At 34.9% G+C, this 20,471-nt stretch overlaps 1 protein-coding gene across 1 annotated transcript in view; it reads right to left on the reverse strand.

Annotated features, from left to right (window-relative positions):
- Positions 1-20,471, reverse strand: part of rims1a (regulating synaptic membrane exocytosis 1a) — a 289,297-nt gene that overhangs the window by 93,288 nt on the left and 175,538 nt on the right. Inside the window, exons 21-25 of the mRNA XM_030155700.1 lie at positions 17,342-17,419; positions 13,949-14,038; positions 11,216-11,299; positions 5,229-5,285; positions 4,835-4,900 (exon numbers count right to left, since the gene is read on the reverse strand). Of these exons, the coding sequence (XP_030011560.1) occupies positions 4,835-4,900; positions 5,229-5,285; positions 11,216-11,299; positions 13,949-14,038; positions 17,342-17,419 (375 nt within the window). The remainder of the gene's footprint in view (positions 1-4,834; positions 4,901-5,228; positions 5,286-11,215; positions 11,300-13,948; positions 14,039-17,341; positions 17,420-20,471) is intronic.

The following is a 20,471-nucleotide window of genomic DNA, read 5'->3' on the forward strand; positions in this document are numbered from 1 at the left end:
TAGCATAGTAAATGTACTGTGGTCATTCCACTACTAGAAAAGAAAGTCAAATAAAGCAAATTTGGGTGATTTAACTGGTAAAATATTCAATAAAATTACCACAAATATAATTAAAAGTAACAAAATAAGACGAATGCAAAAAAAAAAAAAAAAATTAAGATCCAAAAAATTGCATTTGAACACTTTTTTCTTTGGTTGAAAATGTTTTGTTTTTTTTTTTTTTGTTTTTTTTTTTGAGTGAAGTGAAATAATTATTTTTTTTTTTTTTGATTGAAAATATTTGTTTTTGGTTCGTACTTGTAGCATAGTAAATGTACTGTGGTTCATTCCACTACTAGAAAACAAAGTCAAAATAAAGCTATTTTGGGTGATTTAACTGGTAAAATATTCAATAAAATAATCACAAATATAATTAAAAGTAACAAAATAAGACGAATGAAAAAAATGAAAAAATTAAGATCCAAAAAATTGCATTTGAACACTTTTTTTCTTTGATTAAGTAGGTTTTTTTATACTGAAGTGATTTTTTTTTTTTTTAATTGTATTTTTTTTTTTCTTTTTTGGTTAAAGCAATAAATAAACAAATCTACCTTCATATTTTTTCGTGGACTTCCAAAAATGTCTACTCCGCTGGACACCATGTGTTTAATTTTTGAAGCAACGAATCCAACATCAGAAAGTGATATACTGTGTGAAAACTATAAAATCAAACATTTTTAACGCAGCTAATCTGATGTTTTCTCACATTTATCATATTCCCAATTTTTATTAGCAATTGATTTACACTCAAACGTGTCACTATAGATCAAGTTTATCAAGAACAGCAAAGTTACAGTAATGGTGTGAATGTCAGTGTATTATGGGATGGTGGATGAGCGTCCACTGTGTTAACTCATATCAAACTAAAACAACAAAACCATGAATATACAAGAGAACAAATGTAGAATAGCTGTCCAGTGTAGTGACACTACGCATGAAAGGGTTAAAGGGGTCATATGTAGTATTGACATTCCAAATGCCCAACAGCAGGGGGCAGTCATGTATCAGAACACCTTTAAGACAAAAAACACCAACAAATCAACACTATGTATCCACTGACTGTATCACTCACTGAATAAAATATGAAGCTCGTTGTTTACGCACATCTGTATTATGGTATCATCCAGTTTTCATCTTCAATATAAAACTCAGAGTTATTTTAAGAGTCGGTCAAATAACACTAGGTCTTATAATCTTCACGTGTCGCATCAGCTGATAGTTTACATTATAGCTCTGTTAGCTTAGCGCGGTTTTTAGACCGAAAATAAACACAGTCAAACCACAAATCACCTGTTTTCTATACAGTTTGTGTTGTCAATAGCCACGCTAAAGATCTGTTTGGAATCATTCAAAAAGTTCAGAACTGTCCCAGTTTAGTCTGAACTGTGGATCAACAAACGGTGACTCAGCAAAGATAATAACATCCCATAATAACTTTATATGGTGAAGTTTTTATCACTTCAGTATACTGGTGTCGTTGGCAGAACTCTGTAGCTCTTCATGTAAACACAATAATGAGAATTTTAATAATAATAATAATAATAATAATAATAATAATAATAATAATAATAATGGTCATTTTTTTAATATCATAAAGTAGAAACACTACATATAGCCCCATTAACTTTAAAATAATAATAAAAAAAAAGATCAAATATTCACATTCCAATCATTTCAAAAAGCCAATAATCACCTGTAGGGCTTGAAAAATGATTATATATAGATATATATATAAAAAAGATGATGATGATGGCTAATTTCCTTTGTATAAACCAGTCAAGTAATAAATAAAGCATTGCAGCTCAGATCTCCTTAACCCTTTAACTCCTGAGCGTTCTGAATGTACGAATTATTTTAAATATTCATAAAAATTCAACCGTTTGCTCAATAGGAAAAAATTTAAAACGTGTTGATAGAATAGACCATAGGTGTCAAACATGCGGCTCGGGGGCCAAATCTGGCCCACCAAAGGGTCCAGTCCAGCCCTTTGGATGAATGTATGAAATGCAAAAATAAATATTAAGAAATTTACAATTCTATTAGTTCAGGTTCCACATTCAGACCAATTCAATCTCCATTGGGTCAGACCAGTCAAATACTATCATAATAACCTATAAATACTCACAACTCCACATTTTTCTCCTTGTAAATGTAAATATTTTCATGTATTTACACTAAAACAAAGTATCATTTCACAAAAAAAATGTGAATAATCTGAACAATGTGAAGAACCTGAAATGTCTTAAGAAAAATAAGTACAATTTTAACAACATTCTGCCTGATACTAAATGTTTTGTGTATTTGTAGATCCACTGTGATCTGTAGGTTATAATGAACATGTGTTAATGATAAACTGAGACAGAATATTGTTAAAATTACATTTATTTGTCAGTTTGTTCAGGTTATTCACATTGTTTGAAAGGACGGTTTGTAGATGTAAACATTTTCATTGTTTAATTTGACTTTTTTCGCTGTAAAAAATAGAGAAAAGTTTGGAGTTGACAGTATCTATATATTATTATGTTATTATTTTACAGGTTCGACCCACTGCAGATCAAATTAAGCTGAAAGTGGCCCCTGAACTAAAAGGAGTTCGACACCCCTGGAATAGACCTTGTGCTTTCCATACACATCTGAGCATGCTCAGTGCACCCCATGCCCCCTGTGGAATAGGGGGTAAAACACAGAGCAGAGTGAGACCTACTCACTATAAAAATAGACAGTTTAGGCTTTTTTTTTTTTTTTAAACACTGTTTTCCTTGTAGTTTTTTTTTTGTTTCTATTGTTGTTTGCAGTGTTGTGGTGGTTTTCCTTTTTTTCTTTTTTTACTGTGTTTTTACTAAGTTTTTGACCTTGTAACTGTTTTTTGGAGTTCAACCAGGTGCCAAAAAGCAGCTGAACCGATTTAGAGCAAAAGAGCCCAAACAAAAACTACAGGGCCAAAATTCAAATACTTTTTTTCTGTTCAACATCCTAAATCTCTTACTGATGTACATTCTGAGTGCCTTACTTAGTAAAAACCTGTCAAATTTCAATTCCTCTCTTTGTCTTTTTCTGTTATTCCACCTGTTTTGACCCTAAAAACCACTGAAGAAAAGGAACACAAGCACATACTTGCAGCAGCTTTTATTACACTGAACAGACACAAATTCACACTAACATGTTTACCTGAAATAATGTCTCAGGGGTTAAAGGGTTAAGCTTTCAAAATAGCTGTAATCCTAGTGATACAAGTAGAGATGTAACGATATGAAAATTTCCTATCATGGTTATTGTGACCAAAATTATCATGGTTATCATTATTATCAGTATTATTGAAATTGTGCTCAAAATGTTCAAAAAGTACTAATGCACACACTGAAATAATTTAACCAAGTTGTATTAAAAACAAAAAAAAACCCTAAATAAATAAAATAATAGGCACAATGTACCTTCTGTTGGCAGAAACATTCAAGAACTAACCTTTAGTGGTTTGAGCCTATTTTGGCCGTTTTTCAGTACTTTTGATTTTGCCTTTATATACTATACAAACAAATGTTTACTATACCCATGTTTGGTATCTTTGTTTTCAGCACAACTTCATCTATATCATCTGTATTATTTTTTTCCACTTTCACCTGCTAACATAAAAGGCCAGAAAACACAAAAAAATATAAAATCCGACTTGAAAAATGTATATATTTTATTGCAGGGGTGTCAAACTGATTTTAATTCAGGGGCCACACACAGACTAATATGACATGAAGTGGGCCGGACCAGTAAAATAATATAAATGATAGGATAAGAACTGATAAATAATATCAATTCCAAAGTTTTTTCTTCTATTTTTGAGTGAAAAAAAGTCAAATTTCGTAATGAAAATGTTTACATCTAAGAACCGTACTTGAACATAACACGAACAAATATGAACAACCTGAAAATTCTTAAGAAAAATAAGTGCAATTTTAAGAATATTACGCCGTAGTTTATCTTTTACACATGTCCATCACAGCTTACAGATCACAGTGGATCTACAAATACACAGAACATTTAATAACAGGCAGAATGTTGGTAAAATTTCCTATACTTCTCTGAAGACATTTCAGGTTGTTCACTTTTTTTTGTAAAAGGTTAGTCTGTAAATGTAAATATTTGTGTAATTTTTACCTTTTTTACTCTAAAACAAAGAGAGAAATTTGTGGTTTTCTTTATTTACAGGTTATTCTGATAGTATTTTACTAGTCTGACCCACTTAAGATTGAATTGACCTAAAATGATTTTAACATCATTGATCGTTAATAACTTCAGTGTATATTTTTGCATTTCACAAATTCATCCTGCGGGCCGCATTGGAGCCTTTGGCGGGCCGGATTTGGCCCCCGGGCCGCATGTTTGACACCTGTGCTTTATTGCATAAATAACACACAGATGCTTAACAAACTTTTTCAAAGGCTTTAAAATTGAATATTGGTTCCAAATATTGGGTATATAAAATTAAAATTGTAATAAATTAAAACTATACTCAAGTATTTGACATAAAAGCATTGCTTTACATAGGGTTTTTTTCCCCTAAAAGTGCGGTAATCAAACACGGTTATCATGATAGTTAGAATTTAAACGGTAATACTAAGTGTCTGCAATTTTACCACGGTTTATCGTTATACTGGTAATCGTTACATCCCTATATACAAGTGGATGACCACAAATCTAAGAAGACCTGTGTGTTTTTAAGTTGCATAACGCCCAGTCCTTTAGTATGAAGTATGAGCACACGTGACCTCACATGTTTGACGTGTTCTGAACCTACATGCCTTACCTGCCGCTGTCAGAGAGCTTCCTGCCAAGAGTCTGACATTCAGGTGTTTCCAGAGTTCGAGGATGCCTGGAGAATGGTAGGTGAGCAATGGGAACAATAAAGAACAGAAAAAATATGGAGGTACGGATGGATGGATGGATGTATGGATGGAAGAGAGCACGACGGAGGATAAATCATTTCGATTTAAAAGAGTCTGACTGTGTATGTGCGCTGTCACTGGCCTTATAAGTTTATGATGTGGAAAACAGGAAACAGGCGGCATGCTGTGATGGATGGTGTGACGGTGATATGAATAAAAGGTGTCAAACACTCATGCTTCATCTGTGACTTCTGTGTGCGTCCACGTAAATGTGTGTGTGTGTGTGTGTGTGTGTGTGTGTGTGTGTGCGTGTACCTCTTTTCTGAAGTGAGGTGAATTAAGGTATCTTGAGTGGGGAGTAGCATCCATATTCTCCATTCACAGATGTGAGGATGACAAGGATGATTCATGCACCGCACACAGACAAACACACAATCACACTTAATGATGTGAATTATAGACATCACATAATAAATGTCACTACTAAGCGCTAGGCCACAGGTGTCAAACATGCGGCCCGGGGGCCAAAACCGGCCCGCCGAAGGTTCCATTCCGGCCCGCAGGATGAAAAAGCAAAAATGAACCTGAACAGCCAAGGCTGTCAAAAATCCTTTTGGTTCAGGTTCCACATACAGACCAATGAGATTTACAGTAAAAATAACAACACAATAAACCCATAAATAATGACAACGACAAATTTTCTTTGTGAAAAATCATGTGGAAAAACAAAAAAGCTTATTTTGTTGTTCTGGAAAAAATCAGAAGTTCCTTCAGTTAAATTATGGTTGGAAGAATTGGTTAAACTCTCTGACCTAGAGAGAATCTGGTTCTCATTATTAAATAAACTACACCAGTTTATTCAGATTTGGCATCCCCTTCAACAATATATTGATAGCTCAACCTGAATATGATTACAATTTACGTGGCCTCCCTTGGTGTGATATATCATAAGTCCTGGGATGGGGGGGTGGGGGTGAGGGTTGTTAAATCGTGTGTTTATGTTTGCTTTCCTTTGTTGTACTTTTGGTTTGCTCACTCTGTGTGTATTTTTCAAAATGTGGACGAATTGTAATGGATGTTTTCGTAATGCTTCTGAATAAATATTCTTAAATATTTTAATCAGGTTTTTCCCAGGATTATAATAGATTTTCCCAGGATCATCTCTGGACCTGCTGCTGTGGCCCTGCCTCTCTCCTGCCTTCATCATCATCACTCACTTATCCTCAACTGCCTCCTTGTGTCTCCCCCTACTCCCCCCTTCTCCCCTAGTCTCTATCTCTATCGCGCTCTCTTTTTCTCCTCCTTTACTCTCTCTTTAACCCCAACTGGTCAAGGCAGATGTCCATCCTCCAGGAGTCTGGGTCTGCTCCAGGTTTCTGCTGTTAAAGGGAAGTTTTTCCTCGCCACTGTCACCAGTCACAAGTGTTTGCTCCTGGAGGATTCTGTTGGGTTTCTGTAAATTGGCTTAGAGTCTGGTTTTGACCAACTTTATATATAAAGTGTCATGAGATAACTTTTTTGGTTGTGATCTGGTGCTATATAAATAAAATTTGACTGATTGAGTGATTTGATTGGTTTTCCCCTGTAAGTCGCTTTGGAAAAAAGCGTCTGCCAAATGCATAAACATAAACACATAAATATAAAAAGACTGACAACAAAAATTATGTGGAACAAAATTTCAGTGAAAAAAAAACAACATTACACTGTGAAAATATTTACATTTACAAAACTATTCTTTCACAATAAAATGCAAATAAATACATAAATAAAAACAAAGATGAACAACCTGAAATGTGCAATTTGAACAATATTCTGCCTGTTACTAAACGTTTTGTGCCTTTATGGATCCACTGTGATCCGGAGTTGTGTTAATAAAAAGAGATGTAATATTGTAGAAATTGTTCAAATTTTAGTTCCAAACTCCAAAATTTTAACAATATTCTGCCTGTTACCAAATGTTTATGGAACACTGTGTGTAAATGTACATGTATACAGGATGGGGAAGCAAAATTTACAATGAACATTTAGTTGTTTTTTCTCAGCAGGCCCTACGTCAATTGTTTTGAAACCAAACATATATTGATGTCATAATCATACCCAACACTATTATCCATACCTTTTCAGAAACTTTTGCCCATATGAGTAATCAGGAAAGCAAACGTCAAAGAGTGTGTGATTTGCTGAATGCACTCGTCACACCAAAGGAGATTTCAAAAATAGTTGGAGTGTCCATAAAGACTGTTTATAATGTAAAGAAGAGAATGACTATGAGCAAAACTATTACGAGAAAGTCTGGAAGATACTATTAAAGAAGAATGGGAGAAGTTGTCACCCGAATATCTGAGCAACACTTGCGCAAGTTTCAGGAAGCGTGTGAAGGCAGTTATTGAGAAAGAAGGAGGACACATAGAATAAAAACATTTTCTATTATGTCAATTTTCTTGTGGCAAATAAATTCTCATGACTTTCAATAAACTAATTGGTCATACACTGTCTTTCAATCCCTGCCTCAAAATATTGTAAATTTTACTTCCCCACCCTGTAAATAATGAGTTGAGGCATAATATTGTTAAAATTACACTAATTTTTCAAATGAAATTTCTGTTTTTTTCAGGTTATTCACATCTTTTTTTGTAAAATGTAAATATTTTCATAATTTAATTGGGAAATTGAAAAACTTGGATTTGTCATTATTTACAGGTTATTACATCATTATTTTACTGGTCTGGCCCGCTTGAGATCAAATTGGACTGAATATGGCCCCTGAACCAAAATGAGTTTGACACCCCTGCGCTAGGCCTTTTGAAGAAAGAGGGACTTCCCAAAGACGGAAAAGGAGAAGGTGAGCACAGAGAAGCTGCAGATGTCATTCTAAGAACAAGAAGTACACTCTGGAGACTGCAGGAAGCAACTCAACAAGGCAGGTTTTCACACCATTTTACCAACGCAAACTACCACAAATTCAAAAAAGAGCACAAACCAGGGACTAAAATACACAAGTACAGCAACACAACCACAATCAGGGGTGAATATTGCCGCTACAACCCGTGAGAAAACCAGAAAGAACCCACAAACTAAGAAGCCAAGAAAAAGCCGTCCACACAATGTGAGTGACACATCAAGAAACAACGTAGAACTTGACCCAGACCGGAGGATACTGCGGCGATTTCTAGGAAGTTCTACATTGTTCAGGATTCGCGAGATAGGAAGTGTAAGAAGTGATAAGAAAAGCTTGTGAGTTTATCTTGTTTTTGTTTTTTTTGTTGAAATCAAGTCAACTAAACAGTGTAAAGAAACATTAAATCACTGGAGTCAAACATGCGGCCCAGGGGCCAAATCTGGGTCCAGTCTGGCCCAAGGTTATAATAGTTTTGGATTTTTTATTATAGTTTAGTTTTTAGTTTTGATGTTTTTTTTTTCTCTAATTCAGTTTGTTTTAATTCGTTTTTAGAGCAGATTTGCTAGTTTTTATTAGATTTTGTTTTTGTTTTTTTTTCTAAATGCTTAGTTTTAGTTTCTTTATATCTGTTATCTTTTTCGCCGTTGTATTCAAATAAATCCCAGACAGGACTCTGCTGCTTTCTTCCAGCTTTCGTCTCCATGTTTCCAGGTAGAGTGGGGACGAGAAGACGACTCTAAACGACAAGTGACGAGAAGTGAAGGAACGTTAAGTGTTGTATGGTGCAGCCGGCTAAAATTGCTTGAGGGAAATAAATGGATTTCATACCAACCCGACACTGACAAAGACGAAAACGAAGGGAATTTGATCCATAATTTTTAGCCGTTTTAGTTAGTTTTGTAAACACACAATACAGTTTCAGTTAGTTATCGTTTTTTCTTTGAATTATATTTTTTATTTATTTCAGTTAATGTTTTTACAATTCTAGTTTTCGTCATTTCATTAGTTTTCGTTAACGATAATAACCTTGGTCTGGCTCTTGGGATGAATTTGTGAAATGCAAAAATTACACTAAATATTAACAATCCTTTTAGTTCAGGTTCCACATTCAGACCAATTCAATCTCAAGTGGGCAGGACCAGTCAAATACTATCATAATATATAAATAATGACAATTCCAAATGTTTCTCTTAGTAAATGTAAATATTTTCATGTATTTACACTAAAACAAAGTATCAATTCACAAAAAAATGCAAATAACCTGAAATGTCTTAAGAGAAACAAGTACAACTTTAACAATATTCTGCCTGTTATTAAATGTTTTGTGTATTTGTAGATCCACTGTGATCTGTACGTTATAATGTACATGTGTAAATGATAAACTGAGGCAGAATATTGTTAAAATTACACTTATTTTTTCAGTTTCTTCATGTTATTCACATCTTTTGAAAGGATAGTTTGTTGATGTAGATGTTCATAATGTAAATTAACTTTTTTTGCTCTAAAACATAGAGAAAAGTTTGGAGTTGACATTATTTATACATTATTATGTTATTATTTTACTGGTCTGGCCCATTTCAGATCAAATTTAGCTGAATGTGGCCCCTGAACTAAAATGACTTTGACACCCCTGCATTAAATCGTCTTAAGAAAGAGTGCAATTATGAGAGTTGGTTGTCTTTAAGCAGCGATGGAAGAAGTCTTCAGATCCTAAAAGTACAGTGAAAATACTCCAAGTTCTTTCAAAACATTATGTGAGTATTATCAGCAAAATGTAGTTTAAGCACAAAAATTCACTGAGCTGTAAAATAGTCCCTGCCAATGTTTAACTGTTATTTATGATGATTTTGGATGTATTTTCCTGCTATATTAATCTATATATTGCATTTCACTGCTGTAGATGAAGACTGAGCTCATTTAAACTACTTTACAAACTGCTGTGTAGTTTAATGAATCATGCTCTATAAGATCGAAATATGTGAGTAGCACTGACAATCAAGGTTATAATAGTTTTGGATTTTTCATGATAGTTTAGTTTTATTTAGTTTTGACTTTTTTCCTCTAATTCAGTTAGTTTTAATTCATTTTTAGTGCAGGTTTGCTAGTTTTTATTAGTTTTCTTTTTTTTTTCCCAAAATGCTTAGTTTTAGTTTAGTTTTAGTAGTAATTCTAGTCTCTTTATATCTTTTATCTTCTTCGCCGTTGTATTCATATAAATCCCAGACAGGACTCTGCTGCTTTCTCCCAACTTTAGTCTCCATGTTTCCAGGTAGAGTGGGGACCAGAAGACGACTAAACGACAAGTGACAAGAAGTGACGGACCGTTAAGTGCCGTATGGTGCCGCATGCTAAAATTGCAATCAATCCGACATTGACAAAGACAAAAACGAAGGGAATTTTATCCATAATTTTTAAACGTATTAGTTAGTTTTATAAGCACACAACACAGTTTCAGTTAGTTCTGGTTTTTTTCTTTTAATTATAGTTTTTATTTATTTCACTTAACGAAAATGTTTTTTCAATTCTAGTTTTTGTCATTTCGTTCGTTTTCGTTAATAATAATAACCTTGGTACACAGTCCTAGTACATACTGACTACTGATTGGACTTCTTGTCAGATGTTAAACTGCATTTCATTACCTTGTACCTGTACATGTGTAATGACAATAAAGTTGAACCAAATCGAATCTAGCAGATTAAAAAGTACAATGCTCGTGTCAAAGATGTAGAGGAGTATAAGTATAAAGCTGCATTAAAGGCAAATATTCAACCTCAAAGCAGTAAACTACCTTGGAAAAAATACTTACATTCCACCACTGACTATACATTTATCAGTTTCCCAATTTGTTGTAGATTAATATGAAGGATTTTGATGGTATTGGAACATAATGTGTTATATCTTGGACTGTAAGTTGGAGCTGAGTCCTTCCTATTTTCTGAAAAACTAGATGTCTGAGGTTATCAGTTACTTTAAAGGAAAAATATATATTTTTAACTTACATTCTTCTACAAGATAAAGTCACTCACTTCACTTTTTCACTGCACAGTAGGAAGAGTCTGAATAGCTCAGGTTAGAAAGTCACCTTCAGTTGTTCACAAACATTGCAGAAGTTGGAAAAGTGATTACTGTTTGCAGCGACTACGAGGTAGAGCTTGACATCTGCCTGAAACCGATAAGACCCGACTGAATCCAACAGATTCCAGTCAGGTATTAAAGAATGTGTCCTTTACATGTTCAGATAATCAAAAGAACAAACAAACAAAACAACTTGGTGACATAACAGCACTGGGTGTGAGAGGCCGTTATTGTAATTTACTTTAAAGGTTTGGATCATGTTAACCTCAGATTTATAGGCATAAGTCAAGCTCTAAGAGGAAGCGGTTTGAGGTCCACAAAGGGGTACCTGTCATCTTCAGGGGAAGCATGTTGGATAAGAATCCTGGGACTTGCAGGACGTCTCCGGGGCAGGGAATGTGACAAAGATTTTCTATGTGTACATAGGAAAAAAGTCACATCATTGGAAAAAAAAAAAAATACCTGCAGGTTTCTGCTTTTTTTTTTTTTTTTTTTTTTTAGATAAAAAGGCAACAATCGCAGCATATATGCATCCCCCCAGAACAAGAGGCACACACAACTGAATCAAATCTACTTTTACAACAACGCTATGCCAATACATTGACAAGATATTCAAAATATATATACAAAATACACCTCAAATAACCAAACCAGCAAGTCGTTACCGAATCAGATGAAATCAAATCTGGTGGAAAGTTTGGTTTACTTGACAAAAAGCCCAGAGAAGTTGTAAATGGATATGTTGGAGTAATGTTGTGACACTTGGGAGGTTGAAGGGTCAGTTGTGCTGAGGATTGGGCTGCATCAAGCTAAGCAGAAGAGCGTGGGCTGAGCGGTGAAGCATCTCCTCTACATCCCAGAAGTCTTTAATAAAGTGCACAACAAGAGGTGCATCATCATGTCAGCAAAGTGCTTATACTTCAACAAGTCCCTGAAAATGTCTAGAGTGACAAGTGATTTGTGGCTATCATTTTAAAACAGGACCGTGTGATATGACCCAAAATTTACATATGAAAATGTATGTGGTTTCAGATTAACGTCTATTGTTGTGTCATAAAATGGGACTTTTCTGTGCTGATATTTTTCATTTGTTGAGGTTGTCACTGTCCGCTCTGGTGTGGCTGCTAACCCCTCCCTCTACAATCAAACTCACCTGCTGCACAGTCACAGCTCCTGACCATTAAGAGCTGATATAAGGGACTCCTCTGCAGCTGTGCAGTCCAGATCATTTCACCACATTTCTCCACATCGCCCAGACCTTCATCACCTTCCTGTTCACTCCTTGGACTCTGACTCCACCCAGGTTTTTGTTTGTTACCTCCACCAGGAGGTATTGTGATCACTTTGCTTTGTGTGTTTGTTTGTTTGTTAGCAATTTTACGGGAAAACTATTAAAACCATCTTCATCAAATTGTACCTACAGATAGGCCTAGGCCCTGGGACGAACCCATTAAATTTTGGGCCAAGTAGGCCAAAGTTCAAGGTCACAGCAAGGTCACAAAATCTACAATTTTCCTATCTCTCATCATTGAGCAATTTTCCACCCGTAGCTTATAAGAATATCTTGTATCTGGTACAAAATTGTCCACATCCACTGTGGAATGTGGACTCTGTGGACATTTCAATTTAACACTGAAAACCCATTTATGACACATTTTTCATTATAACTCAACAAATATTGATTGGAATTTAATATAATTTGACATACTCATGACTGGTACCAAGCTTCAACTTTGTACGAAATATCGTTCCACTCCATTTCTCTTCCGTTACGCTCTGTTGACTTTTGTTATTTTTTATGCACCATTTTCAAAAAAATCATAAAAAATGCAATTCGTAAAATATCATTATGAAATTTGTTTTTGCACATTCATAGTTTAAAAAGAAACAGTCGATCCACACATGCACACCGTTCGGGGTGCTTGGTGGAGGTTTGCGTTCTCTGAACACTTGTTTGTATTGTTAATCTTCTATTTAAAAAAACCTGTTTCTCCCTTCAGCACCGTGCCCATGAGTCTGTTCATTCTTACGTCTTCGACAGAGGTAGCACAGAAGAAAAATGGAGAACTTAACTCAGAATTAAGAATCATGTCAAACAGCACAGAGAGAGCCACAAAACTATAGATGAGTACTAAAAAGCATGTTCATGTTTTTATTTTGTTATAGCTGAAGCGGGTTTTTCTATTTAACTTTCTAAATTTTATACACCCCAAGTCTGGTTTCTTCCATTAAACGAAGTTTTTCCTGTCTTTTTTACGTGCTTGCTCTTGGGCATTTGTTAGATTTTTTACTATATTATTGGAAGATCCAGACCAGGGGCGTAAAACATAAGGCCCATAAGCCAAAACCAGCCCACCAAAGGGTTAAATCTAGCCCATGGGATGAACTTCCAAAGTGCAAAAATTGCACAAGACTATACATTGAATAATATATTCACTATATAATTTTTAGTTCCAAATGTTTTGTGCCTTTGTAGATCCACTGTAAGCTGAGGCATGATATTGTTAAAATTAATTTATTTTTCTTAAGAAAGTTCAGGTTTTTCATGGTTTTTCAGGTTACTCACATTTTGTGAGAAAGGATAATTTGTAAATAAACATTTTCATTATGTAATTTTAGTTTTCTGCATTTAAAACAAGGAAAAAATTGGAGTTTGGAGTTGTCATTATTTATAGGCTGTTATGCTGATATTTTACTGGTCTGTTTCTGGTGACATTGCTGACCACTGCACCAGAAAACACACCCTCTCAGAATGTGTATTGTTATCTGGATATGAATGGATACCTTTATCGATCATATCACACAGTCCTACTTTAAAAATGTGCCATTGTGTGTTCACTCAAATTGAAATGGATCAGTACCCGGTGCACCTTCATACACAAGTCAAGGATTGTGGCAAAGCGCAGAAGTTGCTGGGTGAAAAACACATGGAGTGAAGTGTCCAGCAGGTGTGTGGGTGGAGTGAGGAGCAGTGGAGGAGCTTATTCTCCAAGTGTATGACAAGTCAGAGGGGAAAGAACTACTGCAGGACTACAGGACGGGTCGGGGCAGAGGCCGGTACCTTTCTGACTCTGGTGAGGGGGAATGATTGTCTGGAGTGAGACAGTTGGCGCTAGCGCTCCTAACCCTGTCCAGAGAAGGCTGAAGATCACTAGACGCATCACAGCAAAACATGCCATCCAATGGAGGAGGAAGAGGAGGAGGAGGAGACAGAAGAGAAAAACAATGGACAAACAGAAAATAGAGTTTAAAAGAAAGTCTGGTTAGAGTCCCCAAAACATAACGCTAGTCTGAAACCATGACTGGCTGGAGTAAGGATGTGAGTGTCTACAGGTTGTCATGGAAATGAGTTACGGTGGAAAATGTATGTTTTGACTGTCACGGCAAAGGATGGTTTTCTCTTTTCCTCTAAGCTGGTGAGCTTTGGATACTATGTTTAACCACAAATAATAGTCTGTGCTGGTGTGTGAGTGTGTGTGTGTGTGTGTGTGTCTTACCTAACCGTCACCTCATCTGTGAACTTCTGAATGTGGTGTGTGATGGAGTGGCGCATTGCCACGACCATGTGCGATCCCACAAAAGAGCTTATCTTTGGACATGCAGGCAGCGTGGAACTAATGACAAGGTGAGAATTTTTTTTTATAAAAAGCATGCATTCACAAATAAAATAGAGGCAAAACAGAGGAAACTGAGATAGGGGATAAATCTGAGAAGCTCCTGCTGCAGTGGAAATTACTCACATGTACAGAAGTCCACAGGCTTACGGAGATCACAAGGTTGTGTTTCAACTATGTCAACTTGTGAAGGTGTACTGACGCTAATATTAACCCTTTCATGCATGAACGATGGAAAAAGGCATCTCGATTTTTTTTTTTTAAATTATAGATTTTATTATTCATCATTAGGCTAAAGTTGAAATGCATTTTGAATTTTTAAAAACAATGGTTTTATTAAGAAGATATTTAACCTCCTGAGACCAAGGAAAGTACAAATTTTGGCTTTTTCTTATTATTAAATTATTGCCTGATGCAACAGTTTTTTCAGATGCATTTTTTGTTTGTTTTATTGTTATGGAATGTCCTTTGTGGTGGACAGTTGTTTTTTTTTTTTTTTTTTTTTTTTTTTTTTTAATAAAGCGGTGGAACTCTAAAACCCACAGCTGGGTCTTAGGAGGTTAACTTTATAAAATCACAGAGCAGTAAAAATTCTTTTCCTTTTTTTCATTGTATTGCTTAGGGTCTACACAGTCTGCCCCCATGTGGTTTGGAGAATATTGCCTTTATAACCATTTGGAAAATGAGCTTAAACTATGTGTCCACATATGTAGACTTCATGCATGAAAGGGTTAATGATTGTCAAATTTGCTACAACAAAAGGATTTTAGGTTCATACTAAGAAATAAATTCAGCAAGACAAAATGTAAAAGCCTCTGTATGCTTCAAATAAAGTGCTGTAAATACCGTCTAAAGGTTTGGTCATATTAGCTGTAATGTAAAATAAACAAGTAATGTATCAGCGCTGACATTAATATCAAAACATGATATTGAGTAGAAATGACTAGAAAATTACTCCTGTGAAAGCAGGTATGGAAACAGTGTATGAGGAAGAGGCACCTGTTTTTATATTTGATCAATGAGGGACGGGGATAAGATGATGGGACACAACTACAGTCAAAAATGTGCCAATTTAATATGAATGAGAGGCACGACCATATTTACTAGAGTGATTATAGACATCGAACTTCATTTAGACAACTGGTAAAGGACTACAGTGAAACAGGAAATGCAGCTGTCAAAAAGACATTTATGTGGATACTAATATTATTCTATTATCTATTAAACTATTATTCTATTAGTGAGAACACAAATGGGACAAGACTTCAGGTAATTTCTATAAAGCCATTTATGATAATTTTATGAGCCAAGAAAGTCCCGTTTTGTGGCAACAATAGTAAAGAAACATCTAACTTTGTTAAAAAAACATAATGGGCTGCATCTCTTGTCACGTGTGATAGTCCAGTCATGACAAAATAGCCACAGCTTTAGCGTATTATACTTTAATCTTTAAGAGTGAGGTGAAAAACCATTAAAAGAAGTGAAAACACTACAGTCTGATCATGTCTACAGCAACTCTGAACAAACTGTGGACAAAGAAATTTATGCTGGGGTCACCTGTGTGTCTTTCAGGTGTGTAGAGTGTGTATTTACATATTTTCACAGTGTGATATTTCAAACACAGACTGGAACTTTCAGGGCTTTACAGTGTGCATGCGTCAACCGGCATGCAGCCACTCCTGCCTTTTCCCATACTTTTTAACTTATTTTCATTACTTTCATCGTCTGTGTAATTATGGAAGAGGATTAGGGCCACTGGAGAAACAAATTAAGGTCCAACATATTTTTATTCTTATTATTCTGAGAAAAAAATCTGAATTCTGAGATTTAAGTCAAAATTCTGAGGAAAAAAGTCAGAATTCTGAGAAAAAAAGTCAGAATTCTCAGAAAAATTCTGAATTCTGAGATTAAAGTTGGAAATCTGTGAAAGAAGTCAGAATTCTAAGATTAAAGTCAGAATTCTGAGATTAAAGTCAGAAATCTGTGAAAAATAACTCAGACTTCTGAAAAAAAAGTCAGAATTCTAAGATTACAGTCAGAATTCTGTGAAAAATAACTCAGACTTCTGAAAAAAAAAGTCAGAATTCTAAGGAAAAGAGTCAGAATTCTGACTTTTTTTTTTCAAAGAATTTTGACTTTTTTCTCAGAATAATAATAAAAAAATATACTAGACCTTAATTTTTTATTTATTTGCCCAGTGGCCCTAATCCTCTTCCATAGCTGTAATTGTGTTTCAAGTATATGTCAACAATTTCCCCCTGGAATTAATAAAGTATTCTATTTTTTTTTTTACTTATAAAATTATGTTTTAAATTGACAAATGTAGTATGTGTAAATGGTAACATAACACAAAAGAAGTACCAAATTATAGCTCTCATCTTTCACTTTTTTCCCCCAAATAAGACACGACTAGAGGTGGCAGAAGTAGAAGAGGCCACTTCGGGTTTGGATGTTTGGGTACCCTGAACCAAACCCTGGTTGGTCGGGTGCAGCAGGCAGAGGCAGGAGGATCACACTGCTGACAAAGCCAGAAGACCTGGAAGAATTCCACAACTACGATGCTGTGTTTTGTTCCAGATTGTGAAGATGAAACTTTCTGAATTCATTTCAGCCTTGATTTACACCTCTGACTGGCTTCTTATGCACTACACCTCCGGTCGTGAGCTCAAGGGCACTGCAGCATTTAAAGCAGCTCTCGGTGCCAAAATGACAAAATAAAAATAACTTAAATAGATGTCCATGGCACACAGGGATCGGATCATTACATTAAGGGTTTGTGCATAACGGATTTGAGTAAACACTTTGTCTGAAGCATAGAGGAGCCTTGGCTAAGAACTTACCTGTGAGTGTCTTTGTGGATGCCGTTGAATAAAAGTGGCATCTTAGGTGGGAGTGTGCTATTGTGCCTAGCAGATCTCCTGATTATAGCATGCGACAGACATGGAGGAACAGGTGGAAGAGGAGAAAAAAAAACAAAAAAACACTGGTGTGGGAGTGTTTGGACAGCGGACAGAAAGCTCCTACTGGGCAAAGGAAGTGGCAGCTTACCCAGTGATTTTATGTAACATGTGCAGTATGTTAAAAGATACACAAGACCAGCGCCATATATCAGGACTGTCAAATTATTTCTGCACACACATTCCTCTTTACATAAAAAAAAAAAACAACAACAAAAAATAATAAAAAATCACTGGTTAAGCTTGAAGTTTTTGCAGAGTAAGCAGCTAGTTACGTCACGCCATGATCAAAGCATGAATAGATTTGGCTCTGGTCTCTACTGATGAGCTCCATGGAACACATCTATACGTGTGAGTCTCAGCAAACACAAACTTTTTATGTTGAGATGTTCAGTTGTTGCAGTGACAAGAACAGCATCTCCGTTCCTCTAATGAGACGTACAGATGTGTTGGTAGGAGTCTTACCTTTTTGACTCGGTGTACACTCAAATAGCAAACTAAGCCCCATGAGGATGTAGTGATATGTGATGCACAAATGTATTAACGCTCCGGTATCCGGGTGCGCCTTTTAGGCACACTTTGCACTTTGTTTTAAAAAACTTTGTATTATTTTTCACAATTTAAATAAGGTTAGAATTCAAAAGTTGTTCATTTTTGCATGAGAATTCTGGCCACCAACTAAAATTTGCACATTGTAAACAAAAGAAAATTACAAGACTAGCATCTGTCTGCCAAGTGTGCCTAAAACGCACTATTTCTTCCATTTGATATGTATGATTAGGGCTGACCTTGATTTACAAAATAAAATCAAATTAGAGCAGAAAAACAAATCAAGATATAATATTTAATAGTTTGATTTATAGGTGTGCATTTTATGCACGCTTGGTGACAGATGCTAGTATTTTTGAACATTTGACCTAGCGCCAAAAATAATCATGCAAATTAACCAATGTTGCTGTTAATCATTGACATATGCCAGGCTGCAAAAATCAAATAATATGTGATCCACTTTTTATGTAGTATATTGAAAAATTTTTTTTTTTTTTTTTTTTTTGCATCCAAAAAAAACCCAAACAAAAAACATACAATTACAATAACAATTAACAATAACAAATAACAATTACATTACAAATACAGCATTTAAAGGGTTAAAAATGTGACAATTATTGAGTATTTGGTATTTTTATTTAAGGCTCAAGTTGATGAAATAGAAAAAAGTGTAAAAGAATTAAAAACAAACTGAATGAATTTTTTTTGACATTATTCCACAAGTGTGCGAAAAAGGCACACTTGGTGCTTAGTAAGGGCCTTACTGGACGGGACACCGGAGGGTTAAATATGGATGTATTAAAAGTTCATGTAATATTTTTGTTTTGATTTTCATTTTATTTATTTTCCTCTGATGTTTACAAATTATCCCTGTGTGGTGTATCTGTAAGTTTATACATTTATGTGTGTTCCTTCTGTAAAATGTGCCTTATCTAACTGTAACGAACTGTAGACGTTTCCTAAACACCATAAACATCCTGTAAAAGCTTCCGATAATAAAAACAAATTAAAAAAAAAAAAAAAAAGAAAATGGATGTATTAATATGGAAATATTTACAATACAATTAACAATAGGCAAATAAGGAACTGAACTAATTTTACTTCTGTTGCACCAATAATGTACTGTTGTATCAGGGTGTCTGCAGGTATCAGCAAATCTAATTTTAATGCATTTTTATGCCACTTTAACCCTTTCATGCATGGTGGTCACTACAGTAGACAGCTACTCTACAGCTGTTCTCTTATATTTTCATGGGTTTTGTTGTTTTAGTTGCATATCAGCCAACACAGTGAATGCATATGGGTCAAAACACAGTTATGTCCCGTTAGAAAGTGAACTTTAATTGACTGCCATTCAAACATTTATTTCAATATAAAGTAGCTCCTTATTTTGGATAATCCCTTATGGTCCAACTAAAGCAAAAACTGAATTTAAAAGTTAAAATTTGGGTAATTTAGCAACACTAATCTGTCAATTTGTCACTAAAATTTCCCGTCAGAGAGATTTTGAATACCGTGTTTTGACCCTTATGCACCATCCCAAACACTGCAATTCATACCATTACTGTAACTTTGCTGTTCTTGATAAACCTGATCTGCACTAACATATTTGAGCGTAAATCAATTGCTAATTGTTATTAGACTGTAATTAACAGTTTTCTTAAACAAAAAGGTTTTTTTGCATATTATCTCCATGAGATGCGTAATAACTAGCACTAGAGTATGTTAAAATGTGAGAAAACATCAGATTAGCTGCATGAAAAATGTTTTTATTTAACAGTTTTCACATACAGAGTATTACTTTCTGTAATATCACATGTTTCTTTGCTTCAAAACTTAAACACGCAGTGTCCAGCTGAGTGGACATTTTTGTAACTCCATTAAAAATAGGTTCATAAAAAATTTCAATCGCATTGTTTTTTTCATGCTTAAAGAAGAATAAAAACACTCAGGAAAAAATCCTGACTAAGGTTCTCATAATTCATGCATGAAAGGGTTAAACAAATTTAATGCCCATGTCCAGCTGTAGATACAGTTTTATATATGGTTCTATATATATATATTTATATATGGTTTACTGTCGACAGACTTTAACCAGGTTCTGAATAGTTCCTCCTCCAATCACTTCTGCTGAAACTTGCATTTTTCCGATATTTGCTAATATTCCTTCCACTCTTTTGCCACAGCATGAGCACGCTCACAGCATGTTGCATTCCAAGCATCTGGTGTTCGCTGCAAAAATAAAAATCTTACCAAGTGTATTTTTCTCATTTCTAGTCAAAATATCTCATCACACTTAACCATATAATGCCAAATGTATCATATTTGATACATGAGTTTTGAAGCCCTCTGCATGATCAGTGTGATATTTTTTTACTTGAAAAATCTAATGTATACAATTAGATACATGCAATACACAGATAATTCACCAGGGGGAGGAATTCGTTCACCAGAGGCCTTTCCA

This window comes from Sphaeramia orbicularis, chromosome 15 (genome assembly GCF_902148855.1).
Source record: "Sphaeramia orbicularis chromosome 15, fSphaOr1.1, whole genome shotgun sequence".
Lineage (NCBI taxonomy): Eukaryota > Metazoa > Chordata > Actinopteri > Kurtiformes > Apogonidae > Sphaeramia > Sphaeramia orbicularis.